General features: G+C 36.9%; 1 protein-coding gene across 1 annotated transcript; it reads left to right on the forward strand.

Moving 5' to 3' along the window:
• Positions 1–1,002: 1,002 nt before the first annotated feature.
• On the forward strand, positions 1,003–4,448 carry LOC114175009 (glycosyl hydrolase 5 family protein-like). Its single transcript, XM_085670711.1, has 4 exons — positions 1,003–1,492; positions 2,561–2,804; positions 2,965–3,485; positions 3,863–4,448. Exons 1-4 carry the CDS (start codon positions 1,027–1,029, stop codon positions 4,357–4,359), a joined length of 1,728 nt encoding a protein of 575 aa, XP_085526837.1. The 5' UTR covers positions 1,003–1,026; the 3' UTR covers positions 4,360–4,448.
• The last annotated feature ends 12,995 nt before the right edge of the window (positions 4,449–17,443 follow it).

The raw sequence follows: 17,443 nt of genomic DNA on the forward strand, positions 1-17,443 counted from the left end.
TCTAGTATATATATATATATATATATATATATATATATATATATATATATATATATATATATATATATATATATATATATATATATATATATATATATATATATATATATATATGTATATATATGTATATGTCGATGAATATTTGGCGTGTACATAAACTATTTTCATAAGCATATCGTATTCATAAAATCTACTAAGAATCCTTCCTATGTTTCAACGCTGGGGCATTGATCATATTCTAAACCATTCTAAAAATTAATCTCAACTTTCAGAATTGATTCAAAATTTCAGAATTTTTTTTAAGGATTATCTTAAATCTAAACCATTCTAAAAATTAATCTTACAACTTCGTATCAATTCTAATTTATGCTAACAATGTTTATGTTCTTCTGCATGCTCCTAGTAATAATTAAGTAAGTGGTTTATTATTTTATAACTCCATCTTTTCATTGTTAATTAGTTTTGGATTGTAAATTAAATTTGAAATTGAATTATATTAAATATAGCAAGTTTTTATTACTTTAAGTTAATAAATACTTTAAGTTAATATTTAGTATATAGTTATGTCGCATGATATAATACTTTAAGTTAATAAATAATTAATGCTATTGAATAAGTATCATTTTCACTCCTCTTTTTTTATTTTTAATTAATTTTATTTGTCATGTTAAACTATTCTTAAAGTTGCCAATTTTAAAAGTACTTTTTGTACAAAGCTGTTTTTGCATATACCCTTGTATCTGGGCAACAAAGAACCCATTATAAGAACAAATTGACGTGTAATTGTTTTATTTTACAGAAGATTCGAGTCCAAAACCTAAAAATACAATCCTTAAAAAAAAGTTGGATCATTCAAAGCAGTGTTATTTAAAAACCCACGTGGCTTATTAAAAAGAAAGAAAAAAAAAAAACAGCTCAGAAAATCACAAACTTTGCCGGTTGAATAAATAATAAATTAAAGAACACTGGCATGTCATAATAACTACATAAGTGAGTGTTTTTGTGGTGTAGAGTGTCTCATATGAAATGGAAACTGGTAGTAGGTGGTGGGGGTGGGTGGTGGTTTTCACCGTTTTCTTTGCGCCGATAATAATAATCACAACAGTGTTTCTCCAAGGAGCTACAGTGAAAGACGTTGATATCACAGAAGAGGCGGTGACGGGCTTTCTTCAAACGGATTCGCGATGGATCGTGGGCCGAGATGGGCGAAGGGTGAAGCTGGCGTGTGTGAATTGGGTTTCGCACTTGGAAGTTGTGGTGGCGGAAGGGCTGAGCAAAAGGCCCGTGGATTCAATTTCGAAGGAAATAAAGTCCATGGGCTTTAACTGCGTGAGGCTCACTTGGCCCACTCTTTTGGCGACCAACGACTCTCTGGCTTCTCTCTCCGTTAGAAGCTCCTTTCAGAAGCTGGGCCTCCTTGAATCCGTCGCCGGAGTTCAGACCAACAACCCCTCCATCATCGATCTTTCCCTCATCCAAGCTTTTCAGGCAAGTAATAAACCAATCATGTTTTATTTTTTTTTTTTTTTTGTAAAATAATATTTAATGAATATTTCATCGGATTTAACTATATTTGTATGTATATATTATGGCGTTGAGATGACGATGATGCTAGATATAAAATTGGCCATTGACTTCTCATATTATATCACCGCAATGTCCTTATCATACCATCATGTCATCATGGTTAACGTGGCTGCACCGTTTTCCGAAATTAAATTAGAGATCCAACGTGTTATGTTGGTATAACGATTTGAATATGTCAAAATGTAGAAATCAATTTTGGTAAGGAACTATTTTCCTAATTTCTTATTCAAATTAATAAATTTACTATTTATGATAATTTGTTTCTGAAAAGTAGTGTAACAGAATATATATATATATAAAATATTCTTTCAAATTAATATATATTTTTCTTTTAAGCTAAAGGAACTTTTTTGTCTAATTAAAAGGACAAGGAGCCGAATGACTCTTGGTTAAAAGAAACAAATCATGGTTTGCCATGATTAAGAATTAATCTTATCTTTCAAGCTTCTGGTAAAAAAAAAAAGTTTAATCTTTAGGTCTTATTTATTTATGAAAAAAAAAAGTGTCGTGTGAATTTTTAACTGAACTTCGATTTTTCATAAAGTCAGTCCGTAGTTTTTTCTCTTTTGAGAATATCTTGGATTTTAAACACATATAATTAGAATTGTGATATATAGAAAAACTGTATAAAAAAAACATTTGATAAATTAATAAATTTATTTTGATAATAATAAGATATAATATGTTATATATTAATTTTATAAAAATATATAAAATTTTTAAAAAATATGGTAAATATATAATTATTATTGTGTGAATTTAAACTAAAATAATATAATTAAAAGTTGTCAAAATAAAATATTATAAATTATTATTATCATAAAAATATTATTGTTCATATATTTATAGATTAAATACATTATTAATAAGTATAGGTAAAATTTTCTAAAAAGATAAAACACAAATATGTGTTAGTAGTAAAGAGTATACGTGATTGCCAAGATGATTAACCATGCATGAGTTATGCAGACAGTGGTGAAGAGTCTTGGAGACAATGGTGTGATGGTGATTTTGGACAACCACCTGACCCGGCCAGGATGGTGTTGCGGTAACTCAGACGGCAATGGCTTCTTCAATGACAATTTCTTCAACCCAGATCAGTGGATATTGGGCCTCACCAAAATGGCCACTCTTTTCAAGGGAGTTACTACAGTGGTGGGTATGAGCTTGAGGAATGAACTGCGAGGATCTAAACAGAACGCTAATGATTGGTACAAGTAAGTCATAACAACTATCATTCTTCTACGCTCAATTCTATATAAGAGTGTGTAATCATTTGGTTTGGTGAAGACATGTGAAAGGCAAATAGAAGAATGATGAATGCTTTGCAAGAAATTATAACAAATCTTTTTCAACATTGATGCTTTTGAATGAAAGGTATATGGTAAGAGGAGCAGAAGCAGTTCATGCAGCAAATTCAGATGTTCTTGTCATTCTGTCTGGTCTAAATTTCGACACAGATTTATCATTTATTCGAGATCGACCAGTGAGCCTAACGTTCAAAGGAAAACTGGTATTTGAGATGCACAGATATGGCTTCACTGATGGTCAAGCTTGGGTTGATGGAAACCCAAACGAAGTCTGTGGAAAAGTGACAGATACTATAAAGAAAACATGTGCATACTTATTAGACCAAGGATTGCCATTGTTTGTGAGTGAGTTTGGTGGAGATTTGAGAGGTACCAATGTCAATGACAATCGATACCTTACTTGCATTTTGGCATTGCTTGCTGAGCTTGATTTGGATTGGGCTTATTGGTCACTTGTTGGCAGTTACTACTTTAGAGAAGGTGTTGTAGGAATGGAAGAGTTTTATGGGGTTCTCTCTTGGGATTGGAGTCAAGTTAGAAGTATCAGTTTCTTAAACAGAATCACTGCACTCCAACTTCCATTTAGAGGTATACCTATCCCTTGAACATCGAGTTCAGATTTTCTACTGAATTTTCTTTTTATGTAGTTTTTCTACTGAGTTTTCAGAAATACATTGATGTTGGTATTTTAATATCATTAAGAACATCAAAATCAGTATCATAGTGTAACTTACAAGCTCAGCTAAACAATACCAAATTTTTGAGCATAATCCATCAATTTTTTTGGTACTTTCTTTGATTCATATTTTTGGCTTGCAAATGTAATAACTGCTCAGCATAGATACAATACGAAAAACTCAACAGAGAATTCAAATTCTTTGAACACATAATTTGTGCACTATTAGTTGATTACAAATATCATTACTAATTTTACACTTGATGGTGTGCTGTTTGTTATTGTGTAGGACCAGGTATCACAGAAGGCGATTCACAGAAATTGATGTTTCATCCCTTGACAGGTCTCTGCATCATAAGCACATCACAGCAAAAAACACTAACACTGGGTCCTTGTGCTTCTTCTGATGATTGGGAATACACATCTCAGAAGACTTTATTAGTAAACAATACAAACTTATGCATACATGCAGAGGCACAAAGGAAGCCTGCAACACTTAGCAGAGCATGCTCAGATTCTAACTCTATATGGGAAGTGATATCAGATTCCAACATGCACTTTTCATCTAAACTAAGTGATGGTTCTAATGTATGTTTAGATGTAGATGATAATAACATCATTGTGACTAATACTTGTAAATGCTTGAGTAAAGATAACAAGTGTGAACCTGGAAGTCAATGGTTCAAACTTATTGACAGTGGAAGGAGGTCGATCTCAACAACCTCAGTAATGTCCAATATTTTGGATTCATCAAACCTTTTGTGGGAACCATTGAGCGTGATGTAGTTGCTTTTAGGAAGTTCTGTATAATGTTAACGTTATGAAATGTGTCCTTTGCTTATGTTTCAATTGCATAAAAATGATGTTGTGAATAAGCGAAGCCATGTAAATGTTGGATTAGTTGTATATTATGTTTCAGTGAAACACGTAAAAATTCATTAAGTTAATAAGAACTTGTAAATGTTGCCCTACACCTTAATCAAAAAGTATTAAATGTTAATCATTGTGCATTTTGATCTATTTGTCATATAGTTTCCTAAATTTTTCATTTTAGCTTATACCAGTTGTCTAACGTAGCAAATGATGAACTATTGAGATCAATTTTAATGGTGGGTTTGTTAATATAACATTGCAAAAAGTCACTTTTATCACCGTTTTAGCGATGGAGAGAAAAAGGTGGAGGGAAAGAAGATTCTACAAGAAAAAAAAATGGGTATGTCGTTTAATTAAATTAAGAGAAAATAATTAAATTGTTTGATTTTTAATTTATTATTTGTTAGAAATTAAAATTATTTTTAGTATAAATATATGAATTTAAAATAATAAATATGTGGAGTACAATGTAGAACCTATTGAAGTTCTTAAAAGGTTTAGCATGATAAATTGAATACATCAAATATTAGTGAAGTTAAGATTTTTTTTTTCATAATATTAGTATAAAATATTTATCAATTAGTCTTCTTAAATTTCTTATCTCAATCTTTTTTTTTAAAGAAAATATGAATTTAATTTGATTTGAACCAACAATATATTAACATATTTTATGGACTTTTGTTGAGATATCCATTGTAATGTCCCATTTAATTATTAAACGGAATTAAAGGAAACGTCACGCAACGATAGTACAGTAGCATAGTCTTGGGGTCCTTAACACAACCCCTACAATCTGGGCACACCACGATGCCAACGGGAAAACAGAAACCAGTCTAACAAAGAGCGTAGAATAGAAATGCATAAAACGATACATGGGCCATAGCCCTAAAGAAATCATGAAGAAAATAACTCCAGCCCAGATGACTAAGCAACGGAATCACCATTCCCTTGTTGACCACGAGAACCTCGCCCATCTGCTCCCATCAATCAAATCGATGATCATCGCAAGAAAGAATAGCCACATACAATACAACCATGCAACAAAACGGGTAAGCTAGAGCCAACAACATTTAAGTCATACAATTAGATATATACTTTCACCATCCAATGTCAATGCAACATCCAAGCATGTTAAGACTCTTCCATCAATACACTACGACTTGACTCGACTCATTCGGATACGTATAACTTAGTCGGATTCAGCGAATGCTTGCATTTGTGGTGGATACCTCTGCTCACCCCCGAGCTGCTCACCCCTGAGCTATGTGTTACAAGTGTTACGATGGATCAATTTTCCCTCACCACAAGGTTAGCCCTTAGTGAATTTCAGGCCTTCTGCTACTCTCACCACAGGAGTCGGTCCGCTCTAGGTGAGACTAACTAACCCCTTAGAGTGTCAGGATGCAACCTTACCTTGAACCCTTACCTAGTTATACAGATGAGGCACCACCATGGACACCCACTACCAGGGGCCATGGGATTACGTCCCGACCACTGAAGCGCAACCCTGGAGGTCTCACCTAGAGACCCCAAGGAATTTACACGCTGACACGGACCAACATTCATAAATCGGCAATGAAAGAACATTAAATCATATTTACAATTCCATACTAACCCCTGAGATTGGTTCCTCATACGTATCACATTTTGAATCCATACCTCTGATCATCACCACCCCATGAGTCTAGGGCCTCCCCTCATATCAACCCCATGTTCCTTTAGTTCCAAACCACTCATTCATTTCACATGTCAAGTTCCCACAACACCCATCATTCATCATTTATGAATCATGTCACGCATATATAGCAATCCATCAGGCATATATCCATACATATGTACATGCATCTATCATGGCAGTCATACCCAAACAATTCCAATCATAAGTGAGTAAATACACAACCCAACACCACACTGCCTCGCCCAATCCCTCGCTCAGGCTGAAGGGTCTCGCTCAGGCGAGTCCCCTTCGCCTAGGCGAGGGCTCGAAAAGGGCGTCAAGAAGCAACGTGGGATCTCGCTTAGGCGAGACCCCTTTCGCCTGGGCGAGATGTTCGCTTGCTCAAAAATTCGAGCGGGTCGCCTGGGCGACCTGTCGCGCAAACTGGTGTAGGCGAGCCTTCGTCAGACTCGCTTAGGTGAGTTCGACTCGCCTGGGCGAGATTAACAGTTCTCGCCCTGATCTCACCTGCAACACATGTATATTCCGATCCAAACAAACACGCAGGGTATTCCACGCACCAAAAACAACGATTTCACCATACAACATCAAGCAAACTCAAGAACAAACCAGAAATCAACTTAAACCTGAAACCCTAACTTCCCGTACCTGGAAAAAGGCTTGTACGAGACCTCGACACTGGACCACGGAGCACAACAGCTCGAGAGGCGGACCTGGAAAATGGAGCAGACAATAGAACGTGAGCTTTGAGCGGACCGGTTCGAGACGGCAAAGCTAACCCTAGCAGAGCTCTAGTGCAGAAAAGGGAAGGAGGCGGCTGCGAATATGAGAATGAAGAAAGTGTGAGCGTTAGGGCACCCGAGACTCAGCTTTAACCTTTGGGCTGGCTCTTAGGCCCATCAGATTTGGGGCAGAAAAAGAAAAGGGCCTTACATCCATGTACAAATACAAAACTATATTTATCTTATTATACTGTCCACTATGCCGTGTCGAAATCCGGCCTCGAATTGTTTGAAGCCACATCAAACCAGTTCGAGTTGGTCCACCTTAAGTATAGATCGAGTCGCATACAATCCACATAAGGCAAGTAACGTTAGGATTAGGCTAGTCCCACGAAAGACATGGGAGTTGAGTCGCTCCGAGATACGCGAGAGACATCATACAATTCAGATTGGGGATAGGCCAGTTCGAGAGGTCAGTTAGCTACCCAAACACTCCTCTATAAAAAGAGAAGTACGAGTTCAAGGAAGGCATATTCTTTCTACTCCTTTTTTCTTTGTCTTCTAAACAATTAGGAGGAGTAAATAATTATACCGAGTTGAGGAGGAGAGGAAGAAACTTGTTCCTGGTTCTGAATGTTAATCAACAAATGAAGGCCATGATCTAGAGGCATTAGTGACTCGGTGAGGAGAAGGAGGAGGCGACAACCGAGGAGACAAGGAAGTTAGAAGAAGCATGCCACATTAGAGAGAAACAATACCATGGGTGGCTTGCAAATGTGTCATGGTGAAGAAGGCAAATGGAAAATGGAGAATGTGTGTGGACTTCTCCGACTTGAACACAACATGCCCTAAAGATTCCTATATGTTACCAAATATAAACACCTTGGTGGATAAGGTTTCCAGATGTGGGCTACTAAGCTTCATGGATGCCTACTCCGCTACAACCAAATCAGGATGCACCCAGAAGATGAAGACAAAATTGCTTTTATGTGAATAAAAGCCAACTTTTGCTATAAGGTGATGCCCTTTGGCCTCGAAAATGCAGGCACAATCTATCAGAGGATGATGGACAGGACAAGGGGTTGAGCTAAGAAGGAAACCTACTTGTGAAGTAACCCATGTAGCTAAACACCAAAAGTTGGGCTGAGCATCGCCCAAAATTTCCTATAAGTAAAGAGCTTGGGTCTTCATTTCAAGCATTGAGTGGAGGCTCCACAATGTAGCAGTGAGATAAAATAGGGTTTGTAGGGCACGAGAGAGATGCTGCTGGAATTAGAGATGACCAATAAACTCGCCCCCGTGGGTATTACCCGAACCCCGTACCCGTTTTGACGGGAAATCCCCGCATTGACTGGATATGGGTATGGGTATGGGTAATCCCCGACTTTTTCAATTGGGTATGGGGATGTACATATACCCGCTATAATACCCGTCCCCGCTATATCTCCGTCATCGTTTAAATTATTAAAATATTCACAATTAATTAAGTAACCTATATATATATATATATATATATTTTTTTTTTCAATTCTTTATTTCTTCTAATTATTTGGTTTGTTATGAAACTCATTTGCATCTCCAATATATTTTTCATCTTATCATAACATTTATGTAATTATGTTAAAATGATGTATGTCAATTAAAATTTTATGTCTCATATTTGAATATTTCTATTATTTTTTAATATTTTTATTTATTATATATTTTCCTTTCACATGAGTATGTTTAATACTCTCAATTTAAGTGTTTAATAGTATAAACCTTTCATTTACTAGGTAATATAAAAAAATTACTTATTTTTATTAATTTTTGTTTCATTTGAATAACTCTTTTATTTCGCTAAAACAATTATTTCTCAACCATTAAGTATATATGTTAATATTTGAAAAGTGTTCTTAGATGTCTAAGGTATTTTTCATCTTATCATACCCTTAATTATACATTTATTTTCCCTTGTGCGATTTCTTTCAATAGTTTCTCAAATTGTTTCTAAGACACACATTTGTTAATTTTTTAATATTTTTATTTAATGTTTATTTTCATCGTGTAAAATACTATTTCAATACATTTTATCTAATTATTTTTTATTTTCTAACTCATTATATCAATCATACTGTAATTTTTTCACTATAATTGTATAAATAACTTTTATTTACTACGATATCAAAATTTAATGTAATTGTCATGAATATTTGTTTATCACCATCCAACATATATTGGAGTTCAAAAGATACAATATTTATGTCAAAATTTTATTATTATGTTTATTATTTGTTATTTGCGTCATTTTGATTAAGTGATGTATTATCATTTTTATTAGTTTATAAAAGAAGAGATTCATTATAATTTAAAAAATTTAAGTAAACAAATATTTAAAATATATTTTAATTTGAATATTTGTTTTCCATTAAATTTTTTTAAAAATATTTTTAAAATTTTATCAATTAGGTTTCATTAATGTTTGCAGTTTGCAAATTTAATAAATATTTTGGTTCTCATGAAATTTTATTTGGTATTCTAATCTAAAATGTAAACAATTATAATTTATTTCAAATATTTGATATCGAAGAAACAATCATCCTCCTAATTTTGAATATTTGATAATAGGTTTAATTATGCCTTTGGTCATATTTTGAATATTTGATAATAGGTTTAATTAGTTATAGAGTGACGTGACATTGACACGTGTCAGTATTATGCCAGGTGTCATTTCCTTAGTTTCAATTTGGTCCCTTTATTTTAATTTGTCTCAATTTAGTCCCAATTTTTATAAAAAATTAGCAATTTTGTCCCTCTCCAAATTGAAATCAAATTTAATTTTATATAAATGTTATACAAATATTTTTTATTAAATTTGATATCTTTATTCAAATTGATATTGTTATTATATATTTTTAACATAGCTAAGTTTATTTAAAATTATGTTTCACATTCAACTTTACTTAAAATTATTTTCAAATTTTAAATTTATATGTGTTTTATTTTTACATGAACTAGTTAATTTATGAATTTTTTTCTATTAACATTATTTTCTATTAACAACTTTTAAACCATTTTAAATAAAGTTCAATGTAAAATATTAATTAAATGAACTTAATTTGGTTAAAAATATTTACTTGAAATATCAATTTTGATGGAAATATTTGTGTACATTTATATAAAAATTAAATTTGATTTCAATTTGGAGAGGGACAAAATTGCAACATTTTTACAAAAAATGGGATTAAATTGAGACAAATTAAAATAAAGGGACCAAATTAAGACTAAGGAAATGACACCTGGCATAATACTGACACGTGTCACTGTCACTGCCACGTCTCTCTGTCACTGTCACGTGGCACGGTGACAGCTTGACACGTGGCAATTTTTTGATTTTTTTAAAAAAATTCAAAAATAAATAAAAAATAATAAAAAAATTCAAAAAATTGAGGAACTGACACATGGCACTCTCTCTAACGGCGTCAACCTTGACTTAACGGAAAGGGCAAATGTGAGACATTTTAACAAAAAAGGAGACCATTTTGAGATTTTTAAAAATTTGGGTACCATTTTGAGATTTTGACTCCAAAATGGGGACCAAAGGCATAATTAAACCTTGATAATATTATGTTTCCTTTACCGTAATTTTTTATTATTTTATAAAATAATTAAAATTTATATTGAAGTAGTAAGGAAACGGGTACGAGATTATGCCTGTTACCCGGTGGGGATGGGGATGTGATAAAAGTTTGATATTCGTTGGGTTTGGGTATGGGGATGGGGATGAATTTTTTCTACGGGGAGGAGTATGGGATAGCGAAACCCGTCCCCGCCCCGTTGCCATCCCTAGCTGGAATTGCATTGTAATATTCTATGAGTAGCTGAACTCAATCGTGCCCAGGTTTGATGTAATCAATTCTGATTCTATATACTTCTACATCTTGGGTATTTGTCTTTTCTTTCATTCAATTATGTGTGGTTTGATTTATGCTTAATGATAACTTGATCACTCATCTTATTTCACGAGTTTGATTTGAGTTGAAAGATTGGTCTCAACTTGTGTGGATGAATTGATGACTCATCCTATTTCATTGGTTGGGATTGAGTTGAAAGATTGATCTCAAACTAAGGTTCAATCAATCATCATACATGTACTGGTGTTGATTCAATAGTTAGAAGGGATGTTAGAGGAGAGAGTTTTGCACATTAAAGTAAGGATTCATTCCACCAGAAATTGAGGAATTACATTGGGTTTGAAGTCCTTAGGTTCTAGTGTATTAGGGATGAACCCATATCTACATAGAAAGAGTACTCCTAAGACATTAAATGATTTGCAAAGTAAATAAAATAAGATAGTAGTGGTGTAGTAGAAGAAGATGAGATGAAATCAATTCATAGCCCTTACTCCACTCAATCTATCTAATAATTATTATCTATTTTTACTTGTACTCTTTATCATAAACCAAAAACACAAAAATCAAATTACCAATATACTTGCTAAATTCTTGTGGATACGACACTTGTTGATACTACTATGCACCAATGCACTTGCTGGGAAATGGTTGTTGTGAAATAGTTATCACTCAGCCTTGGTGTAGGAAAGGGACAAAAGTCAATGCCCAGTGTACTTCGTCAGCCGATTGTTACACGGGGCCTAGAAGAAGTACCAGACCTTGGAAAAAGCTGCTTTAGCCATTGTCATCTTAGCTAGAAAGCTCATGCGATGTTTTCAAAGTTTTAGTATCGAGGTGAAGATCGGTTTACTAGTAAAACAGGTCCTCAAAAGGTTAGATATGGCGTGACACTTAATAAAGTGGACGACGGAGCTCGCAGAATATGAGATCTCCTATGAACCTCGGGGTCCCATAAAGGCACAAGTTCTAGCAGACTTCGTGGCTAAGCTAACACACTCACCAATCGAGGAGGGGATGGGTCACCTCGAGCCGACCTGTCCCCGAATTGGGTACTATTGGTGGACAGTGAGTCAAATCAAAGAGGAAGCGGAGCAATGGTGGTGTTGGAAGGCCCAAGAGGAGTTCTCATTGAGTAGTCTCTGAAGTTATCTTTCAAACCAATAGTAATCATGCCGAATATAAAGCTCTAATCATAGGCATGCTATTGGCCAAAGAAATGGGAGTCGTTCATTTAACAGCCAAAAGTGACTCATTGCTGGTGATAGGTCAAGTCAATGGTGAGTTATGGGCAAGGGATCCTTAGCTCGTGCGATACTTGGAATATGTGAGAATATTGGCAAAGGCTTTTCTCAATTTTGAGCTAATTCAGGTGCCCTGGTAGCACAACAACCAAGTCGACCTACTGTTCAAGATCGTTAGCTGCACAAAACATGGTCAACAAAGGTGTGTCATAAAGGAAACATTGACCACCCCAAGAGTGGATACATTCACCGAGGACAAGGTCATGAGCCTAGGAGAGGGTGGTCGCAGGTCGAAATCATGGATGGTTCCTATTAAAGCCTATCTAGAAGATGGAGCATTGCTCGCAGACCCAAAGGAAGCGCAATAGATCAAAAGGAACTCGTCTTGTTATACTTTGTTAGATGGTCACCTATTCCGTTTTAGATACTCAAGACTGATACTTACTTCCATAGGTCGGGTTATGATCAAGAGCTCGAATTTTCACAAAGATCCCTTTAAAACCTTTATAGGAGCATTGGTACAAAGTAAATAGGCCACGACCGCTGGCACCGGTCAAGGAGCCCATTGTTGTCTCGATGAACTATTTTTCAACTCAAGGAAATAAAGAAACATGACAAGAGTAGGCTTAATCCCAAGGCCTGTACACAAAATGTAGAAAGCCATAATGAACGCATAACAATTGGGATGCAGTTTGACAGGGCCACGTTCAATAAGGTCAACAATCCCTTCTTGAAGTCAGTGAAGGGAAGTCAAAGGTCGAGTCGTTCAAAAATAGTGGCATACACAAAAGTGAACTTCTGCAAGGGAGGAAGGGTACCATCTTGTTCCAGTTTGGTATTTTAGATACAAACCAAGAAATAGAGTAGTCCCCTGCTCGTCAAATCACTATTGTTTGCCTCACCTTCTTCCAGCTGATTATAGAGTGGGAGAGGACTCTTTTGGAGTCGAGGCTTCTCTTCGCCATCTTTGTTGCGTTATATAGGACTTATATTACCCACCTCCAATTTGGCTACAACAGAGGGTTACCAATCTCCTATTTTCTCGTGCCCTATCCCTCATATGTAGGTTTGTCTCCAGGAGCACCCTCTCAACTACTCGGTGGGACGCATTTCACCACTTTGTCATACTGGGCTCGTCCTGTGTAAGTTAACTCTTACAGCCATACATCTGGACCAATGAGCCTAACCGACCATATTGGATTTCGGGCCTTTGACAACATAGGTTGGATTTCGACCTCGGATCCAGACCGATACACAGTCCTCTAACCCTTTGCCGAGCTAGTGAGACTAAGGGTCGCATCCTACTGCTACCTGGGTATGCATTCTTTTTTGCAGGGTGATTGGACGTGTTTGAAAGCATTTATTACACTATACCTAACCCCTCCACGTGTCAAATATCAAACGCATCAATTTTCTGATCCAATGGCTACCCTTGAATCTCATAGGTAACCGTTTTAAATCCTCTTAGGGCTACAAATAATTGTTCACGTCCCTTTACAAACCACTTTTAGCGTTTCTTCTTACAGTTGTTGTTCCCTCTTCATTTCCATCTACATGTAATGGGTTCCAGGTATGTTCTTGACTCTTGATCCTTTCTTGTCTTTTAAAATGTAGTTTGTAAGTGTTTTTAGAGTGTTTGTTTGCTGGATGATTGTTTGATTATTCCCTGAGTCGCAACGGCTTCGCTAAAAATCCACTAATAGTAACACACTCCTCTAGTTACCTGTTCATAAGGTGTGTCATTTGCTGAAATTAGGTAAAGACATGTTTTTTGGAGTGTTTGGTGTCTGCTAGCTTTAGTGGGTGAATATTGGATGAATATTTGGTTTATTTGTTCATAATGTTGGGTTTTGGTTATGATTGTGTCTTTGTTGTGGTTCGGTTATAATGCACGAGAGTCGAGGTTTTTCTCCTTATAGATTCATTTTTTCTCTATTTTAAATTTTTCTCCCTCTTCAGTTAGAACTTTTTAAGTTAAAACACTAAGCCCGACCATGCCGAGCAGAGTTGCTGAGATGACCTCTTACGATCCTCAATATCCCTGGGCTCCCCTGAATTTGAAAAGGGAGTATAGTACTTTGTGTATCGAAAAAAGGATTAAAGCTTTTAAGGGTAAGCAAGTCTTGTGTAAGAATGATGAGAAGGATGTGGTTGTGGGGACCTGCGATTTAGACGAGCCCGTGTGTAGAGATTGAACTCTTCCCCATTTGCAAAAGTTTACCTTTGAATATGCCACCCTTTTTTAGCGACTCGGTTTTCGATTCCCGCTTAGTACCTTTGAGAAAGAGTTATTAACCATGTTGAATTTGGCTCCTGCACTATTACATCCCAACAGCTTGGGTTTTATCTGAGCCTTCAAAATTTTGTGCTTTGATTTAGGGATCGACCTGACTCCTTCTGTATTCCTTTACTTTTTTTAGTTGAAACATAGCTCGTCTAGGCAACTTTTAGCCTCCCAAAGCAGTGCTAGTGGACATGGGCTCTTTACCTTGTACCAGTCTTCTTATAAAGGCTTCAAGGGTGCTTTTGTGAAAATCCTTGCACCTGACCATAACCCTACCTTGCTAGAAGGGTTTCCCTTGTACTGGACGAGGCACCTTACTCCACAAAGTGCTCGACAGATGGAGGAGTTGAGCCTTGTCGAGCGGGAGAGCTATCGCATGCTGGAGGGTTTAGAGGTCATTTTTTACATCCCTAAGATCCTAGAGCTCGAGTTTCACGAAGTAGACTTAAAGTTGTTCATTGGTATATACTTATTTGATTCTGAATATTTTCCTAATGTTGCTCCTTGCTTTCGTGGTATATTGATTCCCCTTGTTTGTGTTTCACAGAACATTAGATGGCCTTTTCACAAAAGGACCTGCTTCGTCGGATTAAACAACAGGAGGTTGCAAAAGTCGAGGCGAGCTCCAAGACTAGGAGTTCTCCCTCGAAAGTGTTGGTTTTTGAGTGTGAGTAAAAGACCACTCAAAGTGATTCCACACTTAAAAGGAAAAGAGTATAGCGTGTAGGTGGAGATCATATTATCTCGAAGATCTCAGAGTCTTCTGACCGCTTCCCTGCTAATGTGGTTCAGTTCGCTGTTATTCGCTTGAAGAAGAGATTCTAGGATGAGGAGTTTCCTCACTTAATGCATGAACGTGCTAATAACTATTATCATACAGATGATGACATGCTTTCTGACCGTAGTATCACTTTAGTTCACGAAGGGCTTCTGCGTTGTCTTCATCAGGCTGAGGCATCCTCTATATTCCTTGTGAGTCGCCTAGAAGTGTCGAAGTAGAAGGAGTCAAAGGCTATTTTCAACCTGGTGCTCTCCAACAAAGAGATTACCCAACTTCAGGTTGAATTGTCCGAGTTCTCCAAAGTCCAAGAAGCTCTGAAGGATAAGGAGACCGAGCTGAAAACGATGAACATTGAAATGGATGAGTTGAAGCCAAAGGTTCAAACATATGGTACCCTAGTAAACGATTTGTCAAGTAAAGAAGAGCTCACCGATCAACTCTGGTATACTCTGAAGGAGGGATTCCAACTCGCTTTGGATCAAGTAAAGATCCTTCATCCTGATGTCGATGTGTCCGGTGCCGACATCACTAAAGAGATAGTGGATGGCCTATTAGTTTATATTTGTTAATGGATAGGAAACTCGATTGTAACTTAGTTTTTTGAGATGCTTTCTATGACGACTGTTTGTATTTAACTTTGAACATCTGTTTGGATAGCTTCAGTGTCTTTAAACATCTTTAACTTTTACTTGTTTGTACTTCAATCTTCTAATCGTTTACTCGTCATACTTGTCATATTTATTGATAATACTTAAGTCTCAAATCGTAGAACCGTGTTAGTGTTTCGTGCTCTAAATACTCAAACAGAACGGTTTCTAAACGTACTGAAGTTTATACCAAGCTCGTAGCGAGGTTGGACCGAGTCATCTCTCAACGTATTAAGGTTTATACCAAGATTGTAGTGAGGTTAGATTGAGTGAGCCCTGCACGTATTGAGATTCATACCAAGCTCGTAGCAAGGTCAGAATGAGTGAGTCGTTAGCGTACCGAGTGAGCCCTTAGCGTACTAACGTTCATGCCGAGCTCGAAGTGAGGTCAAACCGAGTGAGCCCTCAACGTACATAGGTTTATACTAAGCTCGTGGCGAGATCGAATCAAGTGAGCTCTCAGCATATTGAGGTTTATACCAAGCTCGTAACGAGATTGAACCAAGTTAGCCCTTAACGTACTGAGGTTTATACCAAGCTCGTAGCGAGGTCATATCAAGTGAGCCCTTAGCGTAATGAGGTTTATACCAAGCTCTTAGCAAGGACGAACCTAGTAAGCTTCTAGCAATGACGAACCTAGTAAGCCCTCAGCGTACTAAGGTTTATACAAAGTTAGTAGCGAGGTCGAATCGAGTGAGCACTAAACGTACTTAGGTTCATACCAAGCTCATAGCGAGGTCGGATGGAGTGAGCCCTAGCGTACTAAGGTTTATACCAAGCTCGTAGCGAGGTCGGACCTCGTGAGCCCTTAGCTTACTAAGGTTTATTCCAAGTTCGTAACAAGGTCGAACCAAGTGAGTCGTTAGCGTACTGAGGTTTATACCAAGCTCGTGGCAATATCAAACCGAATAAGCTCTCAGCGTTTGAGGTTTATACTAAGCTCGTAGCGAGGTCGAACCGAGTGAGCCATTAGCGTATTAAGGTTTATACCAAGCTCGTAGCTAGGTTAGACCGAGTGATCCCTCAACTTACTGAGATTTAGACCATGCTTGTGGTGAGATCGAACCGAGTGACCTCTCAGCGTATTAAGATTTATACCAAACTCGTAGCGAGGTAGGACCGAGTGAGCCCTGAACGTATGGAGGTTTATACCAAGCTCGTAGTGAGATCAGACCGATTGAGCCCTCAGCGTACTGAGATTTATACCAAGCTCATAGCGAGGTCGGACCTAGTGAGCCCTCAGAGTATTGAGGTTTATACCAAGCTCGTAACGAGGTCGAACCTAGTGAGCCGTAAGCATACTGAGCTTTATACCAAGCTCGTAGCGAGGTCAAACGGAGTTAGCCCTCAACGTACTGAGGTTCATACCAAGCTCGTAGCAAGATCGAATCGAGTGAGCCCTTAATGTACTGACGTTCATACCAAAATCATAGCGATGTTAGACCAAATGAACCCTCAGCGTACTGAGGTTTGTACCAACCTCGTAGAGAGGTCAGAGTGAGCCCTCAATATACTAAGGTTTATACCAAGCTCGGATCGAATTCAGACTAAGTGAGCCCTCAGCGTACTAAGGTTCATACCGAGCTCGAAGCAAGGTCGAACCGAGTGAGCCTTTAACGAACTGAGGTTTATACAAGCTCGTGGCGAGATCGAACTGAGTGAACTCTCAACGTATTGAGGTTTATAACAAGCTCGTAAAGAGGGCGGATCGAGTGAGCCCTTAGCATACTGAGGTTTCTGCCAAGCTTGTA

This window comes from Vigna unguiculata, chromosome 3 (assembly GCF_037176805.1).
Source record: "Vigna unguiculata cultivar grain cowpea cultivar isolate G323 ecotype 2 chromosome 3, ASM3717680v1, whole genome shotgun sequence".
Taxonomy (NCBI): Eukaryota; Viridiplantae; Streptophyta; class Magnoliopsida; order Fabales; family Fabaceae; genus Vigna; species Vigna unguiculata.